This window comes from Myotis daubentonii, chromosome 14, assembly GCF_963259705.1.
Source record: "Myotis daubentonii chromosome 14, mMyoDau2.1, whole genome shotgun sequence".
In the NCBI taxonomy this organism is placed as follows: domain Eukaryota; kingdom Metazoa; phylum Chordata; class Mammalia; order Chiroptera; family Vespertilionidae; genus Myotis; species Myotis daubentonii.
In genome coordinates, this window is record NC_081853.1 from 30,443,557 (window position 1) to 30,470,569 (window position 27,013).

Here is a 27,013-nt window from a genome sequence, read left to right on the forward strand (position 1 = left end):
CAAAAACATAATAGAAGCACTTGCAAAAATAAGATTTAAAAATATTTTCTCTAACTATGAGTTCATCCCAGGTATACATCAATTTTAGTGTCCCAGTCAACAAAACTCAAGCTGGAAGGCGGAAATAGAAATAGTAGGAATATCATGCCTGATAATTATTGATGTTAAGGAATGGGGGTGGGAGGGAGACCAAGTATTTCATTGCCTCTTGTTTACCCCAAATTTGGCCATAGCTTTTTTTACACTGGCACAGATATATCCTAACACAAAATGCTTTGGGAAAAAATAACACTAGAGCCTCCATTTACAGTTTGAAAAACGGCTTTGTTCTCTTGAATAACCAGATGAAAAAGAAGCACCCCAAGAAAGTCTTAGAAATTTAGAGATTTTTGTTTCCAACACTTGTAAATTAAAATTGTACAAGATATGTTTTCTAACCTATGTCCCATTTACAGTGAAGACAAATGAATTTTTAAAAATGGCAGACAAAACATACTTGATTGGTATTTACAATGGCTTATGACAAATATAATACCTAAAAATAATTTCTAATTTTCCATTTATTATTGCTATTTAGTCACAGAAATGATTAACACTCTCCAAGAAATTTATTTTAGCATATGTCATATATTGATATAATTTTATATGAAGAGAAACCATTGAGAAAGTGACTAATATGGTGCCCTTACAAGGAAATAAAAGAGAGACAATAAGGAAATTCTTCCATAAAAAGACTTTTGATTTGCATCGTTTTTTTAAAATATAAAACCTTATTATTAGAAGCAAAGAAAAAAACAACAAAGGAAACAATAAAACAGAAGACCAAGGAAAAAGAATCGCTTATGCAGATGCTTTGCATACGTAGTATATATGTATGGGCTGAGTTATAATAAAAATACTTATGTATTATAGTCATTCTCATATAGAGTTAGAAATAGCAATATCCAATCAAGTATGATTGGACTGACAGTTTCTCAGTCTTCAATTACATGACGAATTAGAGCTGTGCAGCAATCATTTCTGGTCAGCAGTATCATGATAAATGCTTGATAAGATACAGTTTTTCTCCTTGTTCACTTGTAAAAATTGGTGCCTTTTTGTAATGTTCTACAAGTTCTTCCATGGTGCTGAATTTACGCTGCCCAATGCAGTAGACAGTCTCTTTTAGTTGGACTTTAAAATGCTTGTTTTTCCCTTGTGCTTTTAGTGATACTGAGAAATCATTTGGCTAAAAGAGAAAAAACATGTAGGGTAAACATTTTGAAAGACATCTGTTAGCATTTTTATATTAAACTAATAACAGTTAAAATGTGAACACTTATTAGGTGCTAGTCACTATGCTAAATTACTTATGCCTCAAAACAAACCCATTTTACTGATGAGAAAATTGAGTCTGAGAGAAGCTAAATTATCCAAGATCATCCATCTAGTTAACAATAGTCAGGATTCAAACCCAAGCAGTAAGATTCCGAAGTCTCAACATGTTCTGCCTAACACCATAGCAAATCCTTTTATTTTAATATCTGAAGCACATCTGGAGCTATCTTCTCTCCAGTCAGACTACTAGAGAAAATCCAAGACATCTACACCTACCCCTTTCCAATTAGTAACGAATAGTAGCTGTCTTACAGAGTAGCTGATACAATATTCTGAATTCTCAAAGAAGCAGAATAATGTAAACTTATGAGAAGTCATAAACTCAAATGCCTACGGGGTGGGGGGGGGGGGGAGTAAATAAGTGACAGGGTAGATAGAGGGAACTACAGTGCTATTCTTCCTATCAAGCACCTGCTCTTCCTGAGGGGTTATACAAGGCCCCAGTCTAAGGGAGGTGGCCACTTAGCTGTGATTGCTGCCTTGTAGGAATATGGACTTAATGTTGACAGGTCTTCCAATTTTAAAAGGGAGGTCTGCTATCTAAATTTTTATAATTAATCTCCCAATATTTAAATGCTGACAATATATTCAAATGTTTTTTAAAAACATTGTGCAGGTCAAACAAAATATGCCTAAGATCTCTACTTCAAAAACTCTGCTGCTAAAAACAACGGTATATTTTGGTTAATATCTATGCTCAATTAGCCACAAGAAAATATACAGTATTCTGTAATTAAGCTACTTCCTTAACTTCCTTAGACTTTTTAATTTAACTTAACACTCTTTTGAATAGTCAGTATTAACCCCAGAATCCTCTTTTTATCCAATTACTGCCAAAGCTTCAAACAGTGGGCTACTTGGAAACATCCCCATACTTTACCAATCACTCCAAGGTCACTCCCTTCCTAACCCGTCCACTGCTTGTCCTGGAAAGCAGGGCCAGGTCAGGCATCCAACCGCTTCCCTATGGTCAATCACCTGCTCTTCCTGGGGGGTTGGGTATGCATGTTACAGGCTCCACTTCCTGAACTTTAGACTTTGGCAGTTCAGTCATTATCTTTCCTCCCTCTATCCCTTCCTTCCTCTTGTGCACATGTGTGCATACACACACACACACACACACACACACACACACACACACACACCTTGCACCAGATAGCTAACTTCTGACTTTTTTTCAACCTTTGTACAATCACACATTCACTTTTGTACAACTACATACACACAAACAAAACCAATACTAATCATGATTTGAAAAGTGGAAACACAGTGGTATCCTTTATCAAAGAAAAATAAAGGCCATTTTTAAGGGAAATGAGTATCATCAAATTCTAATATCCCTAGACAGTACCCAAGAGTCCACATAACTATTTTTTATGGTTTATAGTTTTGTTAGTATTAGAATAAAATTTAACTTTTATCACAAGTGCATTTTAAATACCATAACCGTTTAAAAAAAGTGTTTGAGGTACATAATAAAAGTGTATTCCAATTTCTAAACAAGCAATTTATGAAGAAACTTAAATATAAAATTTTTAAATTTAGGAATTCCCTTTATTATATGGACAATAGTGCATCCAATATGCAATTTAAGAAATGTTTTCAAAAGAAATATTTTCCCAGTTTCTCCCTTTTTCAGTTTAATGCAACAGAAAATAATTCAGGAATGCAAAACCAACAATACTAGACTAGACCAAATAATCCAGTAGAGTATCACTATTAGGGCTGTATTATATTAAAAATAAAGTTGGAAAAAACGTTGACTTAAGCTTCAGAACATTTATAGGGAAACCAATTACCCAACCTCTCCAATTTTTTTTTTTTAACACCCAGTGCTCTACTTCCATTTACCTTTGAAAACCAACTTACCGAAGACTCACTATCACGAATGAGGAAATCACCTTCATGCCCCCTTTCATTTAATGCCATTTCTGCTTGATGCCTGGTGACTTTCCCATAATACCAAGGATTGCCAGCAAACTTTCCAGTGAGTGAAGGCCTAATGTAATCACACTGTGGAGGTGATGGTTCCAAACCTGAGGTTAATGGATTATTCTGCATAATGGTAACGTAGTTTTTTGGCACCAGACCAACCATTCCATTGATCTTCCTGCATTTCCACCACTCGGGGTCATTTTCAGGTTTTTCAAGAACATCCATTACATCTCCTTTCTCAAAATTAAGTTCTTCATCATTGGATGAGCTGAATGGGTAAAGAGCCTGTACCACATGCAACACTTGCCCAGTATTTAGGTTATTGACGACTGCTGCTAATTTCTCTGACAGAGAACCCACATGGTCACCCAAAGGACTGTCACCTTCCTCAGTTACATAGTTTGAAGGGAACCATCCAACTTGTCCATTGTAGCTACCTCGCCACCACCCATCACTGCACTTCTCCATGACGATCACCTTCGTCCCTTTTATCAATGATAATTCATCCTCTCTCTCTGCCATGTAGTTAAATTTCACATATGCAGGCATGTTGAGGTCATAGAGACGTTCCCCTGGGTCAACAAAGCTATCATCAGCAGGAGATGCAGAATCTGGTACACTGGGTTTTCTTTTCACTTTTCCAATGCCTGTTTAAATTAGAAAAAATATTAATGAGAAAACAAAACAATGATAACCTAAAAAACCAATTTGCTCATTAAGAAATCTTTGGCTAGTTTTGTAAGCCTTGAAAGTTAAATTCCTTTCTTTCTTTCTTTCCACCCACCCTCTTCTCCCTTCCTTCCATTCCCATGACCAATAACTAGAAATTTGTACTTTTTGACCACCTCCTTTACCAATTCTCTTTTCATAACCACTTAACTGTAGTTATATGACAATTTACCTTTTCATCTTTCTTATCAAAGACCCTAAAATAACTGCACAATTATGAAATTGTCCTAAATTAATGCATTTTCTCTGAAATGTAAATACAGATTATTTCTCTCATACCTACAATCTAAGTACATACATAAAGGATCCACCAAACCCATCTTCTTCTTGTCTTATTTTTAAAACCTAGATTTTTATAATTAAAGTAAACAATAAATTAATTTACAACTTGATGTATACAATATAAAATTGTAGTTATGTCTGGGTAATACTCTCATTTGCTTTCTTAGTTCTAAGACCCAAGTTGCTCTTATTTGTTTCCTATGTTTATTTTAAAATAATATATTATTTGTTTGCTTCCTCTCATTCCATTCACATATAAGCTCCACAAGGGCAGGGATTTTGTTTACTTTGTTCATGGATGTAATCCCAAGGATCTCACAATGGGTGATTAATATAAACTTGTTGAAAGATATGAAAAAATCATCAAATGGTGCCATCATCACAAATGTATGTTACATCAACTCTAATCAGGCATTTTCACCACTGCTCATTTCTTATCACATGATTTTATATTCTATTTTTAGCAAGAAAATGAAGGCATTCCTAGGTAAAATTTTTCAAATACCTTCTCACTCTCTCAAAACTTTCTCATTACTCTTACTCCATTTCTTCACCCAAGTTTCTAACTACTGATCCTTCTGGGTTCTTGCCATCTTTACTGCCTCTTTTATGACACTTGACCATCCTTGTTTCCTATCTACTCTATTGTTTAAAACCACACTCAGATCACCTCTCTTCTTAAATAATTTTATTTCAACTCTGCTACTCCCTTTAAACTATGCCATTATTTAAAAAGTTGTCTTCCCTTTTTCCTTCAATTTTTTCACCATCCACTCCTAACTTCTTATAATATTAAATTTTTATTCTAAACCTTGTTATAAAATTGCATTCTATTTGTTTACTAGTCTGTCTCCTTAATAAGAGAATTAGCTTCCCTCGGATAGAAAACGATTTTATTACCTTGTATCTCCAGTGCTTAGCAGTACAGCACCTACACTAGTAGTAGAAACAAAGTCAATTTTTGTGGATGAATCCAAAGGTGAATGATTCCTTAGTTGAAAGTGTTTCCTGAGATGTCATGCTTGGACTTCCCCTATACCTCAAGGAAATCATACACTTTCATTTTCTATAACTTCTGTATAGACGGTTCCAAGGTCTCTTTGCAGCTCTAAGCTTTTTCTGGAATTCAAGCACTACAATTCCAATTATCACTAGATATCTACAGATTGTACCACAGCACCTCAAATACAAACACCCATGTCCAAATAAAATATGCATAAATCAACTCCATTCCTCCCAATTTTCTTATTTCTGGTTAGTAGTACCATCATCCTTTAAAATCCTCACATTAGAATTCCTATGGAGTAGAAAACTCTAGGCCTCCATTCATCCACCAAAAAGTAATGAATGAGCTGGCAAATATGGTCAGAATCAACTTTTCCAGAATTCTGGAATGTAGTAAAAAACTAGGGCCAGATTTAGGGAAGAAAGAAGCTGCTGCTTTGTAGCATAGAGAAAGCAGTGGCATTCTAAGTTGCTTGCCAACAATCACTTATATCCCCAATCAGTAGTGGTTGTGAGAACAGCAATCTGCACTCCTAATGTCAGAAGAAGCACCAAAGATCTTATTCTCAAAGAACTGTAGTTGTGGGTTTCAATCTATCTCAGCTACCTGAAGGACCAGCACAATGGCTTGCTTTAGTTTCACCTGACTTGGAGCATTCCCAGGGCAAGAGTGTCTTTTGCTGAAATCATTAATTGATACAGTAGTCTGGGGCAAGTGACAACAATTGGACAAGAAACAGACATTAAAAACCTGAGAAAGAAGAGTTTGCGAAAGGATATACATGGGGTAATAAGGGCTTTTAAAAGTTGCTGTGTATACCAGATAATCAAGATCTCTGAAATACATCCATACATAAATGGTCAACTGATTTTCAACAAGGAGGCAAACATCATTCAATGGGGAAAAGAATAGTCTCTTCAACAAATGGTGCTAGGACAACTGGATATCCACATGCAAAAGAATGAAGTTGAACTCCTACTTGACAACACATAAAAAATTAACTCAAAATGGATCAAAGAGCCGAAACCGGTTTGGCTCAGTGGATGGAGCGTCGGTCTGCGGACTGAAGGGTCCCAGGTTCGATTCCGGTCAGGGGCATGTACCTGGGTTGCGGGCACATCCCCAGTGGGGGATGTGCAGGAGGCGGCTGATCGATGTTTATCTCTCATCGATGTTTCTGACTCTCTGTCTCTCTCCCTTCCTCCCTGTAAAAAATCAATAAAATATATTTTTAAAAAAATGGATCAAAGACACAAATATAATAGTTAAAACTTTCAGAAAAAAACATACAGTAAAGTTTTCATGAGCTTGGATATAGCAATGAATCCTTAAGATTTGACACCAAAAAAGCACAAGCAAAGAAGATAAATTGTACTTCATTAAAGTAAACATTTGTGCAAAGACTATTAAGAAAATGAAAAGACAACCTACAGAATTAGGGAAGAATATTTTCAAATCATATTCTGTTAAGGGTATATATCTTAGAACATATATATGTTAGAACCAACAATAAAAAGAAAAATCCCATTTTAAAAAATGGGCAAAGAATTTGAATAAACGTTTCTCCAATGAATATATGCAAATGCCCAAAAGCACATGAAAAGATGCTCAATATCATTAGTCATTAGGGAAATGTAGATCAAAACCACAATGCAATACCACTTCACACCTACTGGGATGGCGATAATAAAACCAAACCAAACCAAACCAAAAAAAATAAGCAAGTAAGGGTTGGTGAGAATATGGAGAAACTGGAACTCTTCTTACATGGCTGGGCAAAGTGTAAAAAGGTGCAAGTGCTATGGAAACAGTTTGATGGCTCCTCAAAATGTTCAACACAGAATTACCATATGATCCAGTAATTCCATTCCAGGTGTTGGCCCAAAAGAAAAAAAAAAAGGTATTCAAATACTTGTACACAAATGTTCACAGCTTCACTATTCACAATAACCAAAAAGTAGAAACAACTTAAATGTCCATCAACAAATGAATGGATAAACAAAGTGGTATATTCATATAATGTAACATTATTCGACCATAAAAGGGTTGAAACAGTGATACATGCTACAACATGGGTGCACCTTAAAAACAGTGTGCTAAATGAAAGAAATTGGACACAAAAGAACACATATTATACACATTTATATTAAATAGCCAGAATAGGTAAATCCATACAGACCAATTTTTTATTTATTGACACCCACATTTTCAGAGGAGAACACTAAGATACCAGAAAACTAAGTCAGTTTTCTAAGTTAACTCAGCTGAAGTCTAAATCTGGCCTAGACATAGAGCTAGATTTGGACAGAAAGCAGATTAGTGCTTGCTAGAGGCTGAAGGAAAGGGGTAACAGGGAGTGACTGCTTAACAGGGATGGGTTTCCTTTTGGGATGATAAAAATGGTTTGCAATCAGATAGATGTAATTACGCATCATTGTTAATGTACTAAACTGCATTAAATTGTACACCTTAAAAAGATTTATTTTATGTTACATAAATTTTACCTCATAAATTTTTTTCTTAAAAGATTCCCACATCAGAATCTATAAAACAAAATAAAAAAACAAGCAAAACAGAAATAAGCTACTAAATACTGAAAACTTTTTTTTCTTCTTGATACTCCTCTCCCGAGGATATTTTTTCCCACTGATTTTTTTAAAAAGAGAGTGGCCCCTTGCCGTAACTGGTTTGGCTCAGTGGATAGAGCGTCGGCCTGCGGACTCAAGGGTCCCAGGTTCAATTCCGGTCAAGGGCATGTACCTTGGTTGCGGGCACATCCCCGGTGGGAGGTGTGCAGGAGGCAGCTGATCGATGTTTCTCTCTCATTGATGTTTCTGACTCTCTCTCTTTCTCTTTCTCTCTCTCTCTCTCTCTCTCTCTCTCTCTCTCTCTCGCTCTCTCCCTTCCTCTCTGTAAAAAATCAATAAAATATGTTTTAAAAATTATTAAAAAAAAAAAAGGAGAGTGGCCCCTTAAATCAATTTCCTGAATAGATATTTCCACCTTCACGACTTAGTTTACCTTGTTGGCTAGTTTCTTACCCAAATCTTATTAAAACTTCTACCTTTCAAAAATCTATTCAAGGACCATTTCAAATTAACAATTTTATTATTTTATTTATCTTTCCACTCCATGTTTCTCAACATCCTTCATTTCCCACCTTCACTCTCAGTAGTGAGCAACTTCACTCCTCTCTTTTTTTAAGAACTCTAGGGAAGGGTGTGTGGGAGAGGAAGGTCACCACTGGGGACTCTTCCTCCCTCCTGCCCCAGAAATGTCTTCACTTTCAGAATATGCCTTGCGCATGACTCGCCTGAGTGCCCAGCTATTTGGTGAAGTTGCCAGGCCTACTGATTCCAAATCCATGAAAGTGGTGAAACTGTTTAGTGAGCAGCCTTTGGCCAAGAGGAAGGAGACATATGACTGGTATCCAAATCACAACACTTATTTTGCGCTCATGGGGATACTGCGTTTTTATGGCCTCTACAGAGACGAGATCAGGACTTCAAGGAGGAGCAAAGACGTTTGAAGAAACTTCGTGGAAAGGGGAAACCAAGGAAAGGAGAAGGAAAAAGAGCAGCAAAAAAGAAATAGTGTTTGTCAGTGCGGAGAGAAACTTCCTCCTCTGCAACTGAGAGCAGAAGCAAGAGTTTATTCCCTTTCCCCAAGTTGAATGAGGAACATAAATGCTCCGTGTTGAAGTCTGATCCAGTTAGTGTGACCGGTTTCTTGACCACATTCTAATTCTGCAAAGTTATTTTGGCCTTGGTTTTGTAATCTGAGGTTTACCACATTCCCTAAAGAAATGAATGCAGCCTAGCCGGTGTGGCTCAGAGGCTGAGCACTGACCCAGGAACCAAGAGGTCATTGATTGGATTCCTGGTTGTAGGCTCAATCCCCAGTGGAGGGCATGGAGGAGGCTATCGATCAATGATGTTGCTCTCTCACTCATCAGTGTTTCTCTCCCTCGCCTTTCCTCTCTAAAAATCGATAAAAACATTTATAAATGTATATATATAAAACAAAAAACAAAAAAAACCTCTAGCACCTTATATTTCTGGAATCCTTGTATGACAGTGTTTCCTGTGTCTGTCTTTTAAGCCCCCCCTCCTTTTTTTAGCATAAGCTTCCAGAGAAGAGCATTCTGTCTCACTGATCTTTTTATTTTCCTATACTTTAGAACTGTGTAATAGCAGATGCTCAATAAATGTTTGTTAAATTGATTAAAATTGAATACTGATAAAAGAAAATACAAAATTTTAAACCTGGAAATAAAGGCAAGTTACAAAATGATTTTTTAAAAATTAAATTTATTGGGGTGCCTTGGTTAATAAGATACAGGTTTCAAGCATACATTTATATGATACATGATCTGTATATTGTATTGTGTGCCCATTTAAAAATTTCTGAATAAGATAACCTTTAAGACTAATTATACAGTGTCAAAAAGAAAAAGAAAAAAGAATTTTTGGACAGACCCAAAAATGAAAGTCCCTAATGGGAAAACACAAAAAATAATCTCTTTTAACCTTGGAAGCCAGAAATATTTTAGGGAAAACGTAAGCTTAGAATATTCATTTTTCTATGCAATACAAAGCCTTTTGTGATCTCTCTTTTGAGCATGTCTTTAACCTCATACCTAATACCTAATGCTATAGCCATACAAGCTCCTCAGTTACCAAAATACACATTCTATTTCAAGGATATGAGCCTTTGCACATGGTGTTTTTCTGCCCTATGACATTCACCACCCTCAGTCTTCAAGATTCAGTCATGATATCTTCTCTCTAAAGATTGTCCTATTTCATACCAAGTGTTCCATTACCATTTATCATGTGAACAACAGACAAATGTATGCATAATCAACAACTTGCTTTTTTACCCTGCTTCTACAATTCTTTGGGAAGGGCCTGTTTACTGCCCTTTGTTTCTGTTGCTAAAAAATAGTCTTCCCAATCTTTCAGCAATGAGAGTAGATGTGAAACTACTTTATAAAGTTATACAAATATAAAGTATTAATACTTCTTAATTTCTAAATTATGTTATAACTAGTAGCCCGGTGCACAAAATTTGTGCACATTAAAAGGGAATGAATTGCCCTGACCGGTTTGGCTCAGTGGATAGAGCATTGGCCTGCAGACTCAAGGGTCCCAGGTTCGATTCTGATCAAGAGCATGTACCTTGGTTGCAGGCACATCCCCAGCAGGGAGTGTGCAGGAAGGAGGCAGCTGATCGATGTTTCTCTCTCATCGATGTTTCTAACTCTCTATCCTTCTCCCTTCCTCTCTGTAAAAAATCAATAAAATGTTTTTTTAAAAAAGGGAATTAATTAGCAGAGATATTTTAATATTGCTATTTGCCCTTTCTCTATAATAGAAGTGTGAGAGATGAAAGGAAATTAGTAAAATGTATATGAAAATCATACGTAAACTTATTAATAAATAAACAGTAACAAAAGGATATAACAACAGAGGCATGATATAAAAATGACAAAAACATGATATGAAAACAACAAAAACATGATATAAAAACAACAGTGATGAAAACAATGACTGATAAAGTGATTAAACTTATTCTAATATCTCCCTGTATACCACATTAAGAGTGAAAACACTTTCAGGGTGTTGGACTAATTTCCCTTGTGATGAAGTACTTAGAACTTTAACTGTAACATCACATGCTCTTCAAACTCGAGAGAAAGTAACATATAACTGACCATGTGCAAAAACGGGTTCAGGTAGGAACATGCCTACTCTGTCTAGAGTTTGTCCTTGTGATTTATTAATAGTCATCACAAATGTTGGCATCATGGGAAACCATCGTCGAATCAATTTAAATGGGAGGCCAGTGTCAGATGGGGACAAATTAATTCTTGGAATCAGAACAGTCTCTCCCTCTGCAGATCCTGTTAATACTTCAGCTTCGATAATGTTAGGGTGTAATCTTTTGATAATAAATCTGGTACCATTACAAAGACCCCATTTACTATTGAGATTTCTCAATAGCATGATGATTGCACCCACTTTCAATTTTAATTTATGACATGGCATTCCCGAAGGAGTAATACTATTCAGAAACTTGATGGGGAAATTTTCCTTTGTTTCTTTGTTATGGGGCGGGGCCACAAAATTAGTAACAAAGAAACAGAATTAAAACTTTATTGTGAGGAGCTGCTACAGTGTTTTGGACAGGTTCAAGCCTTGGACTGATGAGAGGGCACAGTCCTCTCATTGCCACATGCAAGTCCAAGCTTGGAGGGCAGGGCCCTCCCAGCACAATTATAGCCAACAGCTGTAGCTGTAAGCTTGAACCTATGGTCTGAACACATGGCCCACATGCCTGAGTGATGTGGGCTTGACAGAGTTCAGGTGCATGTAGTTGAGTAGGATTGAAATCCAGGAGAATGTTTGTAAACATCTTGGTCATGCCCTTACTTTGCCTCATAGCATCTGCTATAAAATAAAGGTATGGCCGTGGGCATGGTCGCTGTCTCTCAGAGAAGCAGCGACCCACCGAGACCGGCTTTCATTCTCCTGTCTGTCTTTTCTAAGCCTTTCAGCCGCCCCACTCAGGTTCACCCCGTGTTGTCACGACACACTTTAGAAAGATCTGCCTCCACGCTCCCAGGGTGGGTTCCTGCCTCAAACTCCGCCCTTACAGGAAACAGCTCCGGGAAACAGCTTGGGGGAGGGCACAGCCATTGTCAAGACAACCCCTGGAGAACTGGCTTCCTTCAGCTGTATGTTTGTCTGTATTTGACCACCACCACCCATGGTTTTTATATAAGTAGATCAGCAACAATTAAATCACCTTACAAGTAGACTTGCACAGGTATTTTTTTCTTTTGTTAATCCTCACCTGAGGATATTTCTTCCATTGATTTTTAGAGAGTGGAAGGGATGGAGTAGGGGGGAGAGAGAGAAATATGGATGTGAGAGGGACACATCAATTGGTTGCCTCCCGCATGTGGCCAGACTACCCACTTGCAACTCAGGTACATATCCTTGAGCTGGAATCAAACTGTCAACCCTTTGATGCAAGGGGGGTAGGAGGGAGGGAGGGGGAGGGAGTGCTTTAACTGCTGAGCCACACTGGCCAGGGCCTCCCTCAGGTTTGTTTTTCCTAAATTCTTCCCAACTTCCCAGTTAGTATACCTCCTAATCTCAATTGGTCCCTTTTGCATTAAATCTTTCTAATCCATTGCTTGACTCTAACCTTCTCTAATCGTTAGTCAATATGGGTACAAAAGAGACCCTAAATATAAATTTCGTCCTGCTATTTACTGGTTAATTTGATCTTGGTCAAGTTATTTAATCTTCTTTAAACTCTGGTTGCCTTGCTTGTGAAATGATGGTGCGTATTAAGTACCTACCTCATAAAATTTTTGTTAAGCACTCAGCATAGTGCATAGCACATAGCAAGCAATGGCAGTTACTACTTTTCAACCCCTAGTATTGGTATTTACTTTTTCAAAAATACTTAAACCTTTATTATAGCATTATATAGCTGACCCTGGCCAGGACTGGGAGGGAAATGATCAGGTCTAAACACTGAGGATCTGCATAACTCTAAGGCATTCATTTTTACTGTTAGCTTTGTTTTGAAAAAAAAAATAAATAAATAAGTGTCAGTATACCTTCCAATCCTTCCCTTGCTCCTAACCACTGGTATAACTTCTCTCTTCCTACAACAGTTTCTTAACCAAAACAATATATGGTTAACTCTTCAAAAGTTTTTAAGAACCCTGGTTAAGAATTGTGAATATTGCATCTTCACATGATAGTTGTCCTCTTCCTAAGGTAAATCTTTGTACCCACAAATATTCTTTATGTAACCTGGTTTTCAAATCTTTAATATACTGGATGCCAGGATTTGGAAGCATCTGAGTTTCTCAATACCCCTGGTTAAAGTATGCCTATCCAAAGTATATAAACTAAGCTGCCGGGAGCCGGTCCATCCTTGCTGTTTCAAGGGACCTGGCATATATGGCATACTTTTCTTAATATGTTTGCTCACCTTCTTGGCGCTGTGTTTTAACCAAAGTCACCTCTCCGAGAAAGGTTGAATCCCCAGGTAGGGATTTTCCCCTGAAGTTAGGGAGGGAATAAAACCCCTCAACTAAGTGCCAGGCGGGTAATTAATCCCTTTAACTACGAACAATCATGCTTAAACTACATAATCTTTTCTCCCTGGAATGGAGATAAGAAACGCCCTAACCTTTGTAATAGAGATTGATAGGATTGAATCAACTGGTATAAATACAGTTGTAACAAGACAGAAAGACTCAGAACTCAGGAGACAGAATTCAGAAGACAGAACCTACACGGAGCCTAGAGACAGAAGAACTTCGCTGGCGAGAGCATGCCAGAGGATCCTGGACCGGGACTGGCCTCGGAGCCTAGAGACAGAGCCTAGCGGGAGAACATGGCAAGGGATCCTGGACTGAACCTGACTACAGAGATTGGCAGGAGAACCTGACTGGAACCTGGACACTGAACCTGACTGGAGAGCCTGGACAGAACCTGGCTGGAGAACCTAGCGAGGGAACATGGCTACAGAACCTCGCTGGAGATCCGAAGCAGAACCTCTCTGGAGATCCGGGCTGGAGATCCTGGCTAGGCTGCTGATCAACTGAACACTGTCCCCGTGTCATTCCTTCTTCGCCGACTCCGTCCACACCTTTGGGGACCCCTGGACCCGCTGGGGTTGGACCCCGGCACTAAGCCATGCTTTATTTGGCCAATATACATAGAAAGAAGCTATAGCATCCCTTCACCCGAGCACCTCATAAATTTGAATCAATGCCATTATGAACTGTCTTGAGATCTTTTAGCATCTAACTATCACAGCAGCTCTTACTAAGTCTTTTTTACTCATGCAAACCGCTGCCAGGCCAGATTCGCAACACTTTCAATTTCTTTTAAAAACTTAACAAATTTACGTTAATGTCTGTTCCTACTTATCTTGTTTATTTCTGTTGCAGTTTTTAGCTTTCAAATATATTTCTGTACACAATGTATTTGTCATTCTTCCAGCATTAGGTCTTTACGTTAAGCATGTTATTTTCCCTCCATCTAAATCACTGAGTAAATAAATGTTCAATAGACTGAGGCCAAAGAAAGTATTCTTCTTTTTTGAGGGAACTATAATTCTGTTATGTTCATACTTCAAAACCAGTTTCTCCCTCCTGGATATCCCCAGGTTTTTATGGCACATCTAAGATTGGTCAGCTGTTTACCAGGACTATAAGACGTCTAGAGCTCAAAGGGACTTTCCAGGGTCATAGTCTTGCCCAATTCTCTCATTTACAAATAAGGAACAGGAAAAGTTTAGTTATATACCCTTGGCCACATGACTAATAATTGGTGTATCTGGAGGCAGAACTAAGGAATTCTAAATACAAATATATGGTGTTCTTCCCATAACAGAGTTTTATTTAATTTGTTTGTATTTTCTGTTCATTTTTATCTACATAAAATAGAGAAATTAATGTTTTTTATTATTCTGCTTGATCTAAACTATTGTGCACTTTTTGTTTTCAAGGGTATTTTCACTGCCACACAAGGAGCACACATACTATTTCCTCAAATTTTTAAGTCCATTTAGGGAAGAGGTGGGTGAATAGCCTATATCTACTCTGACAGGCTGGAAAGCAAGATAAATGTAAATTCTGGCTTGCTGCTAGTGAGGAAAGGAGTATTTTGGTTACAAATCTCAAATCCTGACCCTAAACCTACAAATGTATTTAGGATTAACTATCAACTTTCTATGACTCAAGAGAGAATGATGATTTTATCATTGTATTGACAGTATATACTGAATCATTATATAAATGATATAATATATTCATTTTATACTATTTCTGGTTGATTTATAGTCAACATCAATTATGACCAGACTTAGATACAAAATCCACTATATAATTAATAAGTAACCACCACCATCTACCTCCCCACCAGAATGTAAATTCTGTGAGAGTATCAGTTTAATATTCTATTATTTTTGCCTTGCTTGCAGTAGGCTCTCAATAAAAATATGCTGATAAACAAATAAATGAATAAGTTAAAGAATAAACTGTAAAAGGAACACTGACCAAAAAAGCAGACCTAAAAATTTTTATAACTCCCCAAAAAGCAAACAAAAGAGATATATCTCTAGGCCACTAAAGTTAACTAAATAATAAAAGGAGTCTTAATATTACAATTACAATATTCTTTTTCAATGAAGTGCTTGCTCCTTTTCCATTTTGCCCCTTACCTTGAAATTTCGACAGGTTACACTTCGTTTCCTTACACTCCCTATGTATGAGACTTGTACAATTCTCTGTTCATTTTTCTAGAAATATCAAGTAAATGTTCAGAGACCAAATCAATTTCATTGTCATAAGATTATAAGAAGGCCATCACTAGATAGAAAGATTAGGCTCTTGTATTAGTATTACTTTATGATCAGAGCTTAAAAACAAGCCAAATAATTTCCTATTTTCCGCACTGTTTTTATTTTCTTTGCAAGCAGTTGTCAGAACTCATTTCAAACTATAAAATTTCACATTTACTGAAACAGTAACTTCTAACAATCCTACATGGATTAAATGAAAACATTGAATTTACTGTGCTTTTATTAAATGTTTTCGTCTACATTGTTCCTCTAAAATCTAAGTAAAAAGTACTAAAACAATAGTGTGTTAATTCAAATGTTGAGGATCATGTGAAAATCATGTTGACAATAAAGGAACTTGCTTACCCAATCCTTTTTTCTGTTTTTAATTTATTTAATTCACTTCAAATGTCTACGCTAAGTTCAAAGTTACTGAATTAGAACTGCATCAAACTCAAATCATTTATTTATATCCTTTTGCTATCTGTTAAAGAGTGATACAATATTTTAAAACTACATTACTTATAAAGTCAAAACTAATATTATTTATCACAAATCATTTAGCTTATGTTTAATAAACCACATAAGCACCAGCCCATATAAACCCCCTCCCATAGGTTCTCTCCATACAGTTTTCCTTTAAATTACAAAAGTGAAAAATCTAATTTGAAAACTACAAGAAAACTATGGATTTAATAAACAGATTAACTTACTGAAAAAATCTTTAAAGGCGTTTAACCAATCCATTTAGAATAAAAATCCCGTGTTTTCTTTTGTCAGTTACAGCTCAGGATAATTCTGAGTGAGCTTCCTGGTCTGTTCTGCAATACTGAAACTTCCCACACCCAAGCCATGTGACTTGGCCCACACCCAGGCAATAGAAAGTTTTTCTAAGGCTACTCTCTTTCCAAACATTCCCCCCCCCTGAATTATAACAGAACCTGTAAAGCAAGTATATCATGATGGCCACAAATGTGACCTTATTATTCAGAGTTATTTTAGAAGAAGCTTTAAGTCATATATATTTTCAACAGTTGAAAATATATTCATATATTCATTTTTTTCTGTGTTTTCTTAACTTTCAAACAATGTCTATCAGCATGATCATTGTGAAACAATTAATTATATGGGACATTTAAGTTACCAATAAGGAGTTCAGAAATTCTGAGAAAGGAGAGAAGGCTGTCTGATGCAAACGCTGAATTTACATCACTATACAAGGCTAACTACAGATCACTAACTTAAAATGAATAATAAAAAAATGTATCTAATTGGACTTTAAAATTTATATGCAGTAATATCTAAAATTGGGAAACTTATCCTCTTTGCTCTATGGTATTAGTTTTTTCACTACCTTTTGTTAATTACCATCACATTTGCTCTAGTCGCAGGATACCAGCATTCTTTAAAAATATCTATTTAGATGCGGTTCTAGTCCTTTTCGTGCTTTCATCACTATAAGGCACACTTTCTTCCCAAAAGTTACCTTAATTATCCCCAATAGCTCTAATCAACATGCTTTAAATCAGTGGTTCTCAACCTTCTGGCCCTTTACATACAGTTCCTCATGTTGTGACCCAACTATAAAATTATTTTCGTTGCTACTTCATGACAGTAATGTTGCTACTGCTATGAATCGTAATGTAAATATCTGATATGCAGGATGGTCTTAGGCGACCCCTGTGAAAGGGTTGTTTGACAGCCAAATGGGTCGCACCCCACGGGTTGAGAATAGCTGCTTTAAATAAATGTCCAGTATTCACAAAATAATAAATATTCATGGTTCTAACTCTGGTCTCTTTTAGCTACTCAAGGAAAATCTCTTTCTGGTTTGTCTCCCAATAAAAAACTAATAATGGTCTTATATGCAAAACCTTAAAAATCTCAAAAAGGTAACCTCACTACAGCAGTTAAATGTCATGGTGAAAATTTAGATTAATAACTTCATTTATTAGGTTACATTTAGAATACTGAATTTTTAGTTTAGAAACCAATTTTCTAATACTTTATATCTTACTTTGAATTGTGCAATAAATTTTTGCTATTTTATAATGGTTAAAAACAAAAAAAGATTTGTCTTCTATTGCTGATTTAGTCTAGAATAACAATAATAAATAAGAAATAAAAAATAACATAAAGTAGTTAATCAATAATATTTTATATTTGTCAGTTATGCCATATTACTTTCAAACTTTCACAAGGAAAAATTTTACTTTCTCTTCTACATATATACAAAGAATCCTTAAGTAATAGAATGTCTGCATGCTTGCCTGAATACAAAAAATGAAATTCTGTCCCTCCCAATTCCTTCCTGTCAGCCAAGGAGACTTTAATTAAAAAAAAAAAAAAAAAAAAAAAGAGGCCACTCCTCATCTGGACATATTTCCTTCCTATCAGCTCAGCCAAGGCAAGTGTGAAAGCAGGTTCTACTATCTTTTGCCCTAATGAGGGCCAGTAAAAACACACAAACTTTACAGCTAGAGCAGTGGTTCTCAACCTTCTGGCTCTTTAAATACAGTTCCTCATGTTGTGACCCAACTATAAAATTATTTTCGTTGCTACTTCATAACTGTAATGTTGCTACTGTTATGAATCGTAATGTAAATATCTGATATGCAGGATGGTCTTAGGCGACCTGTGAAAGGGTCATTCGACCACCAAAGGGGTTGCGACCCACAGGTTGAGAACCGCTGAGCTAGAGGAAGAATGAATGGGGGAAAAAGGAGAAACAAAATAAAAAAGATCAGCCTTACAGACGCTAATCTACAGTAATGAATCTAATTTACTTTTATACAGTAATGATTCACAATTTAAAATTCTTTTATCAACTATAAGAATAAAATAATGGTTTGCTTTTAAAAGTTAAGTTCAAAGTGTAAACCATTAGATATTTAAAATATAGCAACGTGCCAGGCAAAATAAACTGCCTTAATTTCAAGGCGGTAATTCTGCATCTTACTCATTTATCCCTGTATCATTTAGATGCAGAATTTGCCTAACTCCATCAGGTACTCAGAGTTCAAGAAGCCCCTGCTAGATCAGTCAGTTCTGCTCCTTAGCACCACCCTGGCTTGATTTTTGAACTCTGGCCAGACCCACCAGAGCTAGATTCATAGAAACTTCCCACAAACACTTATGATGTCCACTGGTCTCCTGATGTGAACACCTACTATGAGCCAAACTTACCTTGTCTAGCTAAAATTTCAGTTCAGCCCTTTTCTAGTCAGATCTGCCCACTGCTGCCAAAATTATGTACAAAGAACCAAGCTCTAACATCTACTTAAAAGAAAGTATTGTTGCTGTTTTAGTACAAGAATAACTTACCTAATGTATCCTTTAGGTTTTTTACAATAGATGCTTTCCGAGCACTGTTTTTCCTTTCCACATAGTTAGAAGGCACAAAACCTGTTTTATTCAAAGAATTTCGAACTCGCCACCAAGACTTAGAATCATCTAGAAGCCATAATCTCTCATTCTTCTTGATGTCCAGCTCTTGTTCTTGTTGGGCCACATAATCAAATTTGGCTACTACAACCACTTCCTCTGCCATCTTTCAGCAGCTTCAGCACTGTAACCACATAGAAAATATTTTTAAGACGTAAATAATAGCAGTCTACATACTTTTCAAAAGAGATACACCTAAAAAACCTAAGAGCACTGAAAGGTTAAAAGTAAAAATATGAAAAAACAAATACACCAAGCAAATACAAATCAAAACACAACTGGTGTAGCTATATTAATAACACACTAAAAGACTTTGAGGCAAAATCATTACTGATGATAAAGAAGTTTACTATACAGTGATAAAAAGCCTATAACCTCTATACTTATGATTGACATAGCTCCAAAGTAGATTACTAGAACTACAAAGAAAAATAGACATCTATGGTCACAGAGGAAAATTTTTAACAACATATTTATCTCAGTTAACACATTGTATGCGGGAAACGTATTTATACGTTCTACGTATTTATACGTTCTACCAGTGTAGTAGAGCGCAGGACACGTATAAATACATAAACTAAAGTTATCGTAATTTTAACTGAACGTTGCCATTTGCGCAAAAATGGCCGGCGCCACCTGTTAGCGCACGATAAAAACTACCCGCAAACAATGTGTTAATAAATAAAGGAGACCAAAAAATTAGTAAAGCTAGAACAGAACTGATATCATAACCATGTAGTTTGAACTAATCTATAATAATCTATTTTAATAATAGAGATATATGCAAAGTGTCTGGGACACTGTCACAGTAATAACAATGATCAAACAGCAGGCTGAGTGAGGTGACCAGGCTGGCGGGGGGGGGGGAGTAAGTTAGGAGAGGCCAGGCCGGCAGAGGGAGGCAATTGGGGGTGATCAGGCAGTCAGGCAGGTGAGCAGTTAGGAGCCAGTGGTCCTGGATTGTGAGAGTGATGTCCGACTGCCAGCTTAGGCCCTATAAATTGGCCCAAGGGGTCCCGGATTGGAGAGGGTGCAGGCTGGGTTGAGGGGGTCCCCTCCCCCATGCACGAATTTTGTGCACCGGGCCTCTAGTCTATAATAATAAAAGCACATAATATGCAAATCAACTGAACAGCCAAACAGCAGGATGACCTTCCAGACAAAGCTGGGGCTGCGAGGGCCGAGGCAGTAGGGGCTGAAAAGGCCTACTCTTGCACAGATTTCGTGCATTGGGCCTCTAGCCCTATATAATAAAAGTGTAATATGCAAATCGACCGAACAGCAAAACAACCAGTTGCTATGATGCGCACTGACCACGAGGGGAACGCTGCTCAGCCAGAAGCCCAGCTAACAGCTGGCGAGCGCAGCAGCAGTAAGGAGCGAGGGGCCAGAGCTGTGAGAGCCCCAGATTGCGAGAGGGGTTCTGCCTGCCGACTTAGGCCTGATCCCAGGGGTATCGGGCCTAAGCCGGCAGGCAGACATCCCCTGAGGAGTCCTGGACTGCGAGAGGGCACAGGCCGGGCTGAGGGATAACCCCCCCACATCAGTGCACAAATCTCATGCACCGGGCCTCTAGTAAACATAAAAATACTAGAGGCCCAATGCACAAAATTCATGCAAGGGGCTTGGCCCTTGCAGCCATGGCAGCTGCCTCAGCTTCATCTGGAAGGTCATCCAGAAGGTCGTTTGGCCACCTGGTCTAATCAGCATATTATACTTTTATTCTAATTTCCAAACAGACAAATATAAAAATTCATCAAATGCTAGGCAATTAAAAGAAGTCTCAAGAACTTTAATGTACTTGATATCCTACAACCACATTCTCTGACAACCATAACAAAAAGATAGCTTTTTAAAAAACCACATGTTTAGAAATTTCTAAAAACTCATGTGTCAGAAAATAAATAACAGAATTTAAAAAATATTAAAAGTAAAGTAATAAAGACTATACTGCCAACCTGTGGGATGCAGCAAAAGGAATAAATAGGGTGGGGCAAAAGTAGGTCCTTAGTTGTACACAGTTATATCAGAAAAATAAGAAAACTAAAAATAAATTAATGAACTGAGCATGTGTCTTAAGCAGTTAGAAATGCTGAAGAATATAAAAAAGGTAGATAAAAGGAAATAATACAAATAAAAGCAGGACTTAACGAAACAGAAAATAAACATAGAGGACAAAAGCTAAAAAAAAAAAAAAAAAAAAAAAACTAACAAGAAAAACCTAAACCAAAAAAACCAACCACAAAAAGGTAGCTCTTTGTCAAAACTAACAAAATGGGTATAATTCTGGTAAGATTCAGTAATGAAAAAAGGAAGATGCACAACCAAATTCTAGGAAAGAAAGGGAGTTATACTTATAGATACTGCAGACATTCAAAGAATAATTTTTATAAACAACTTCAATAGCTCTGAAAACAAGTACAATATACACATATGAAAACAAATGCAAATGTCCCTTAAGTTTGGGAAACAATGTTCAATCTCATTGTAATAGAGAAATGCAAATAAAAACTGCTCTGTAATATGATTTTTTACCTATCCGGTTAGCAAAAATCCAAAAGATTGACAACACAGATTGTTGGCAAGGCTATCAGGAAATAATCACTCTCATATATCTAATCTAATAAATGACAAACATGCAAATTAACTGTACCTTTGCTACGCCTTAAGCCACACCCACCAGCCAATCAGAGCAACTATATGCAAATTAACCCAACCAAGATGGCAGCCAGCAGCCACAGAGCTGAAGCGAGCAGGAGGCTTGGTTGCTCCAGTGATGGAGGAAGCCAAGCTTCCCAGCCGGCTCTGAGCTCCACTGAAGGCAACAAAGTTTCAATTATAGAAGGTAAATAAACCCCAGAATAAAAAAGAAAAAGAAAAAAAGGAGAGGCTGGGAGCTTCTGTCCCTGGGGGGCTTGGCCAGCCTGAAAACCGCCCTTAGCCCCTCACCCAGATTGGCCAGGCACCCCAGTGGGGACCCCACACCCTAAAGAGGGTGTGGCCAGCTTGAAAACACCCATTAGCCCCTCACCCAGGCTGTCCAGGCACCCCAGTGGGGACCCCCCACCCTGAAGGGGGTGTGACCAGCCTGCAAACACCCATCAGCCCCTCACCCAGGCTGGCCAGGCACCCAAGCGGGACCCCCACCCTGATCCGGGACACCCTTCAGGGCAAACCAGCAGGCCCCCACCCGTGCACCAGGCCTCTATCCTATATAATAAAAGGGTAATATGCAAACTGACCCTAACAGCAGAAGGACTGGGAATGACTGGTCACTATGACACACACTGACCACCAGGGGGCAGACACTCAATGTAGGAGCTGCCCCCTGGTGGTCAGTGCACTCCCACAGGGGGAGCTCTGCTCAGCCACAAGCCAGGCTGACGGCTGCCAGTACAGTGGTGGTGGTGGGAGCCTCTCCTGCCTCCTAGGCAGCGGTAAGGATGTCCGACTGCAGCTTAGGCCTGCTCCCCGCTGGAAAGTGGACATCCCCCGAGGGCTCCCGGGCTGCCAGAGTGATGTCTGACTGCCAGCTTAGGCCCAATTCCCCAGGGAGCGAGCCTAAACCAACAGGTGGTCATCCCCCAAGGGGTCCCAGTCTGCGAGAGGGCACAAACCAGGCTGAGGGACCCCCCCACCCCGAGTGCACAAATTTTTGTACACCGGGCCTCTAGTTGAGAATATAAAAAGATTAAGAGCCTATGGATAGGGAATTTGGCAATATTTTACAAAATTATATAAACCTTAAGCTTCAACTCAACATATACTGTCAAGGTTCAGATAGTATTCCTGGAGGCAAAGACCAGCAGTCATATAAATGAGAGAAGTCCCTGGAAGGCTAATGGACTCTGATATTCAGCAAGGGCTGAAAATCAGCATTGTATTACCCTGCTGCTGGCTGAATGGTTGAAGACAATCCGCTAACCTGATCATCTTTTATTGTTTACCAAACCTTGCCATTCAAATGTGTGTTTGCTTTGCTAAAGGGCAAATGTGTATTCTAGTAAATAAAAAGCTATGGATCTGGAGATTCAGGGAACCTCTCCGCTAGAGAGTAAGGTCTCCACCTGACTCCCCCATGCCTTCTAAATTTATATTTCTTGTCTAGTATATCCGTTTGTGCACAGCCTTTTCTCCAGACCTTGAACCCTAGCCGCAGATGGATGCGGCATTCACAAGTATACATAATATGTGTACATATTTTGTTGTGGGGGAGCATGAAAATTAGAATTCCCAATTTATCTTTATTCACAAAGAAACACTAAAAAAATAAAACCAAAAAATGGTTATCCTGTGGGAAGAAAAGAGAGAGAACCTCAGTATGGGAGCAGACCTCTCTGGGTGTACTTTTAGAAGCATCTAAATCAATGGTTTTCAACCTTCATAATGCCACGACCCTTTAATTCAGTTCCTCATGTTGTGGTGACCCCCAATTTCATTGTTACAAATTGAACATAATTAAAGCATAGGATTAATCACAAAAACAATATGTAATTATATATGTGTTTTCCGATGGTCTTAGGCGACCCCTGTGAAAGGGTCGTTAGACCCCCCAAAGGGGTCTCGACCCACAGGTTAAAACCACTGTCCTAGGGTTTTGTGGAAGGTATAACTGTGAGGATGAAATTGGCTATTTGGCTGCAGCAATTACTAAGCAAAGTGTTGAAAGTGTAACTTTACTTCTCTTGGATGCTTAGAGTAAAATTTGAGAAGAGAAAAAACTTAAAGATGAATTGTTAATCAAAAGGGAAGCAGAAATTTAATTTAAATGTTGGAAAATTCTCAGACTATCCATATTGCAAAAAATGAGAAAATATGTTATGAACTCTAAAGGTATGTACGGCCAAGGGACGGGAGTCTTTGATACATTAGTTTGGGTGTGAATACCAGACTCAATCAGCCACCGTAATTATGGAGAAATTAAAAATTACATGCTAGTCTGAAACAAATGCTAATTAAAATAAAGGCCTTTATTTTAAATGATAGGTCAAATAAAATGCCACCTTACACTATTCACTTTTGGAAATATCACTTTGGAAACATCCACAATATGAAAAACCACAAAATAATGACAAAGGCAATCTGTACTGGCAGAAATCAGGAAGGAATAATGGAAGATTGTTGGCCAGTCTTCTTAGATTTTACAGGATAAGACCACAGATATTCTTCAAGACAAGGAAAGAAGAACCACAAAGGCTGCCTCCTCCATTTCAAAAGGGGCCACTGCCTGGGTTTCAACCCAAAGATGTGGGGCCCAGGCCAGGAGAGCCCCTGGCATGTGATTGTAGCACAGCAAGAGCTCCCTTGAGCTGCACTCAGCAAAGCCATAGGGGAAACACAGGTAAGTATTTAATAGTTTTAAATAGAGAACATATATGAACAGATATTTCACACACAAAAAAGGAATCTGAGTGGCATATAAGCACATGAAAAGATTCTCAAATTCATTAGTCATTATAGGAATGAAAATTAAAACCACCAAGTGATATCACTACACAGCTATTAAATGGCTTAGGAAGAGAAGAGAGGTGGAGAAGAATGAAAGGGGGAAAGAAAGAGGGGAGAGGAAAGATAGAGATATAGAGATAGAGAGATAAAGATAGAGATAGGGAAGGAAACAAAGAAAAAAAAGTACTAAGTTGCCAATGAGGATGCTAATCAACTGGAAATAATGCATTGCTTGTGGGAATGCAAAAGTAGTACAACCATTATGGGTAACAGTTTGACAGCTTCTTCAAGTTCAACATACACTTACCATATGCACAGCAATCTCACTGACCTAGACTCAAAAGGCTATGTATGGCCCTGACCAGTTTGACTCAGTGGATAGAGCGTCGGCCTGAGGACTCAAGGGTCCCAGGTTCGATTCCGGTCAAGGGCATGTACCTTGGTTGCGGGCACATACCAAGCAGGAGGCAGCTGATTGATGTTTCTCACTCACTATCCCTCTCCCTTCCTCTTTGTAAAATATCAGTAAAAATATATTTTTTAAAAAAAGGCTATGTATGACATTCTAGAAAAGGCAAAATTATAGCGATTAGTGGTTTTCATAGGTTAATGGTGAGGGTAAGAGTCTGACTATAAAGCATGAGAAAATTTTATTTTCTTGAGAGGGGGTAAAGAAACTGTTCTGCATTCAGGTTGTGGTAGTGATTAACTTAGATGCACAAAGTGTGTTAACTTCCATGCACAAGGTATGTTAACTTAGATATACAAGAACAATGGACAGGGCTGCTTAAGGCAAAAACAAATCTTTTACTAAAGAAGTCATTTGCCTCTCGATATGTCTAATCTCCTTCACACTCAAAAAACGTGTGAATCTTACTATATTTAAACTAAAATAAATATATAGCAGAAAACATTCATTGCACTTTCTTATACTTTAAATGGACTTGTTTTGACTCATGTATAATTTTATGTCACCATGCACTATACATTCACTAAGTTTTGCAGATCTTCCAAATGTTGACATCTTATAAAATATCACTGCATTTCATGCAGTCTCTGGAAACTTGAGTGAAAATGAAAATTAACATCCCAGTATATGAAAATAGTTTTGGCCTTACAGACTCCCTAAAAGGTCTACTTTAGGAACTCTGTTCATCTAAATATGGGAATAACATCAGGACAAATACCTAAAAACATGTTCTTCCCCAATCTACTTTTACAAATTAATTCGGTATATCTACAGATTAATGGCACTAAGTTTGTCAAATCATTTTACCAATCATATTGTGTATGACATGTAAACTAAGCGAAAGGGCACTGTTTGCTATGTATGATAAATATCACCATTTTTGGCAAGCCAGTTGTTATATTCTGAGGAAAAAGGAACCAGCTAGTGATAGAAAAAATTCTAAAGGGAAATCTCTCAGGCAAGTACAAATACAATTTTAGAGTCTGTCGTACTTTGACATGTAACTTGACAATTTCCTGTTTCTGATAAAAATCAGCAGAGTGACAATACCCAAGTGACTAACTCCGGAAGTTTGGTTGGGCTATAGATCTCTCAGTAAACAATTAAGAGGGAAAAATACCCAAATAAGTAACTTCAATATTCTATAAGTAATGCAAAAAGACAAGGCAATTCATAAGATAATTTTATTCTATCCAATGTATTATACCTTACTATTCTGTCTAGTTATTTTAATTGTTAAATACTCTTATTAAAGAAACAACATAGACAAGAATCCCAGCATGGGGAAATTAAAAATTACATGCTAGTCTGAAACAAAGGCTACTTAAAATAAGGCCTTTATTTTAAATGATGGATCAAATAAAATGCCACCCTATATTATTCACTTTTGGAAATATCACTTTGGAAATATCCCCAATATGAAAAAGCACAAAATAATGACAAAGGTAAAAGTTATTAAATAGTTATTACAGATGAAGAATACACTGAGCTAAGGCCTGAGAATAACTATAGGCACATCAAGCAAAAATCCTGCTCTCTAAAAATATCAACTATAATTCTATTTCAACAACTTATTTAATGTCTTAGGCATTACTCCCTATAGGATTACTTTGTGAGGCATCACAAAATTTTACTTATTACCCTCTCTGAATTAAAATGTCACGTAGTGCTGTGGGGTGAGGGCATGTGCCAGGGGTTAGGGGAAGCCAGGGAAAGGTCAATGGGGAAAAAAAGGAGACATATGTACCACTATTTGTAATACTTTAAACAATAAAAAATTTTTTAAAAATGACACGTAGTGCTAAGAGGTCTATAACAAAAGTAACAGTAAGTCTAGTATCCATCTGACACCATATAGTTATTACAGTATTATTGATTATATTCCCTTACATATATTTTTTAAATTGTGATAAAATACCTATTATGGGCTGAATTTCACCCCCACC

At 37.5% G+C, this 27,013-nt stretch overlaps 1 protein-coding gene and 1 pseudogene across 3 annotated transcripts in view; one reads left to right on the top strand and one right to left on the bottom strand.

The window, feature by feature from the left end:
* Positions 1-303: 303 nt before the first annotated feature.
* Positions 304-27,013, bottom strand: part of NCK1 (NCK adaptor protein 1) — a 69,345-nt gene continuing 42,635 nt past the window's right edge. For 2 of the 3 annotated variants that reach the window (XM_059663848.1, XM_059663849.1), the window contains exons 2-4: positions 19,031-19,274; positions 3,247-3,959; positions 304-1,228 (exon numbers count right to left, since the gene is read on the bottom strand). In XM_059663848.1, coding sequence (XP_059519831.1) covers positions 1,034-1,228; positions 3,247-3,959; positions 19,031-19,256 — 1,134 coding nt within the window. In that variant the 5' untranslated portion in view covers positions 19,257-19,274 and the 3' untranslated portion in view covers positions 304-1,033. Of the gene's footprint in view, positions 1,229-3,246; positions 3,960-16,419; positions 16,549-19,030; positions 19,275-27,013 lie in introns of those variants that run through there. The other variant, XM_059663851.1, reaches the window with a different exon arrangement.
* On the top strand, positions 8,549-9,316 carry LOC132215528 (small ribosomal subunit protein mS33-like; annotated as a pseudogene).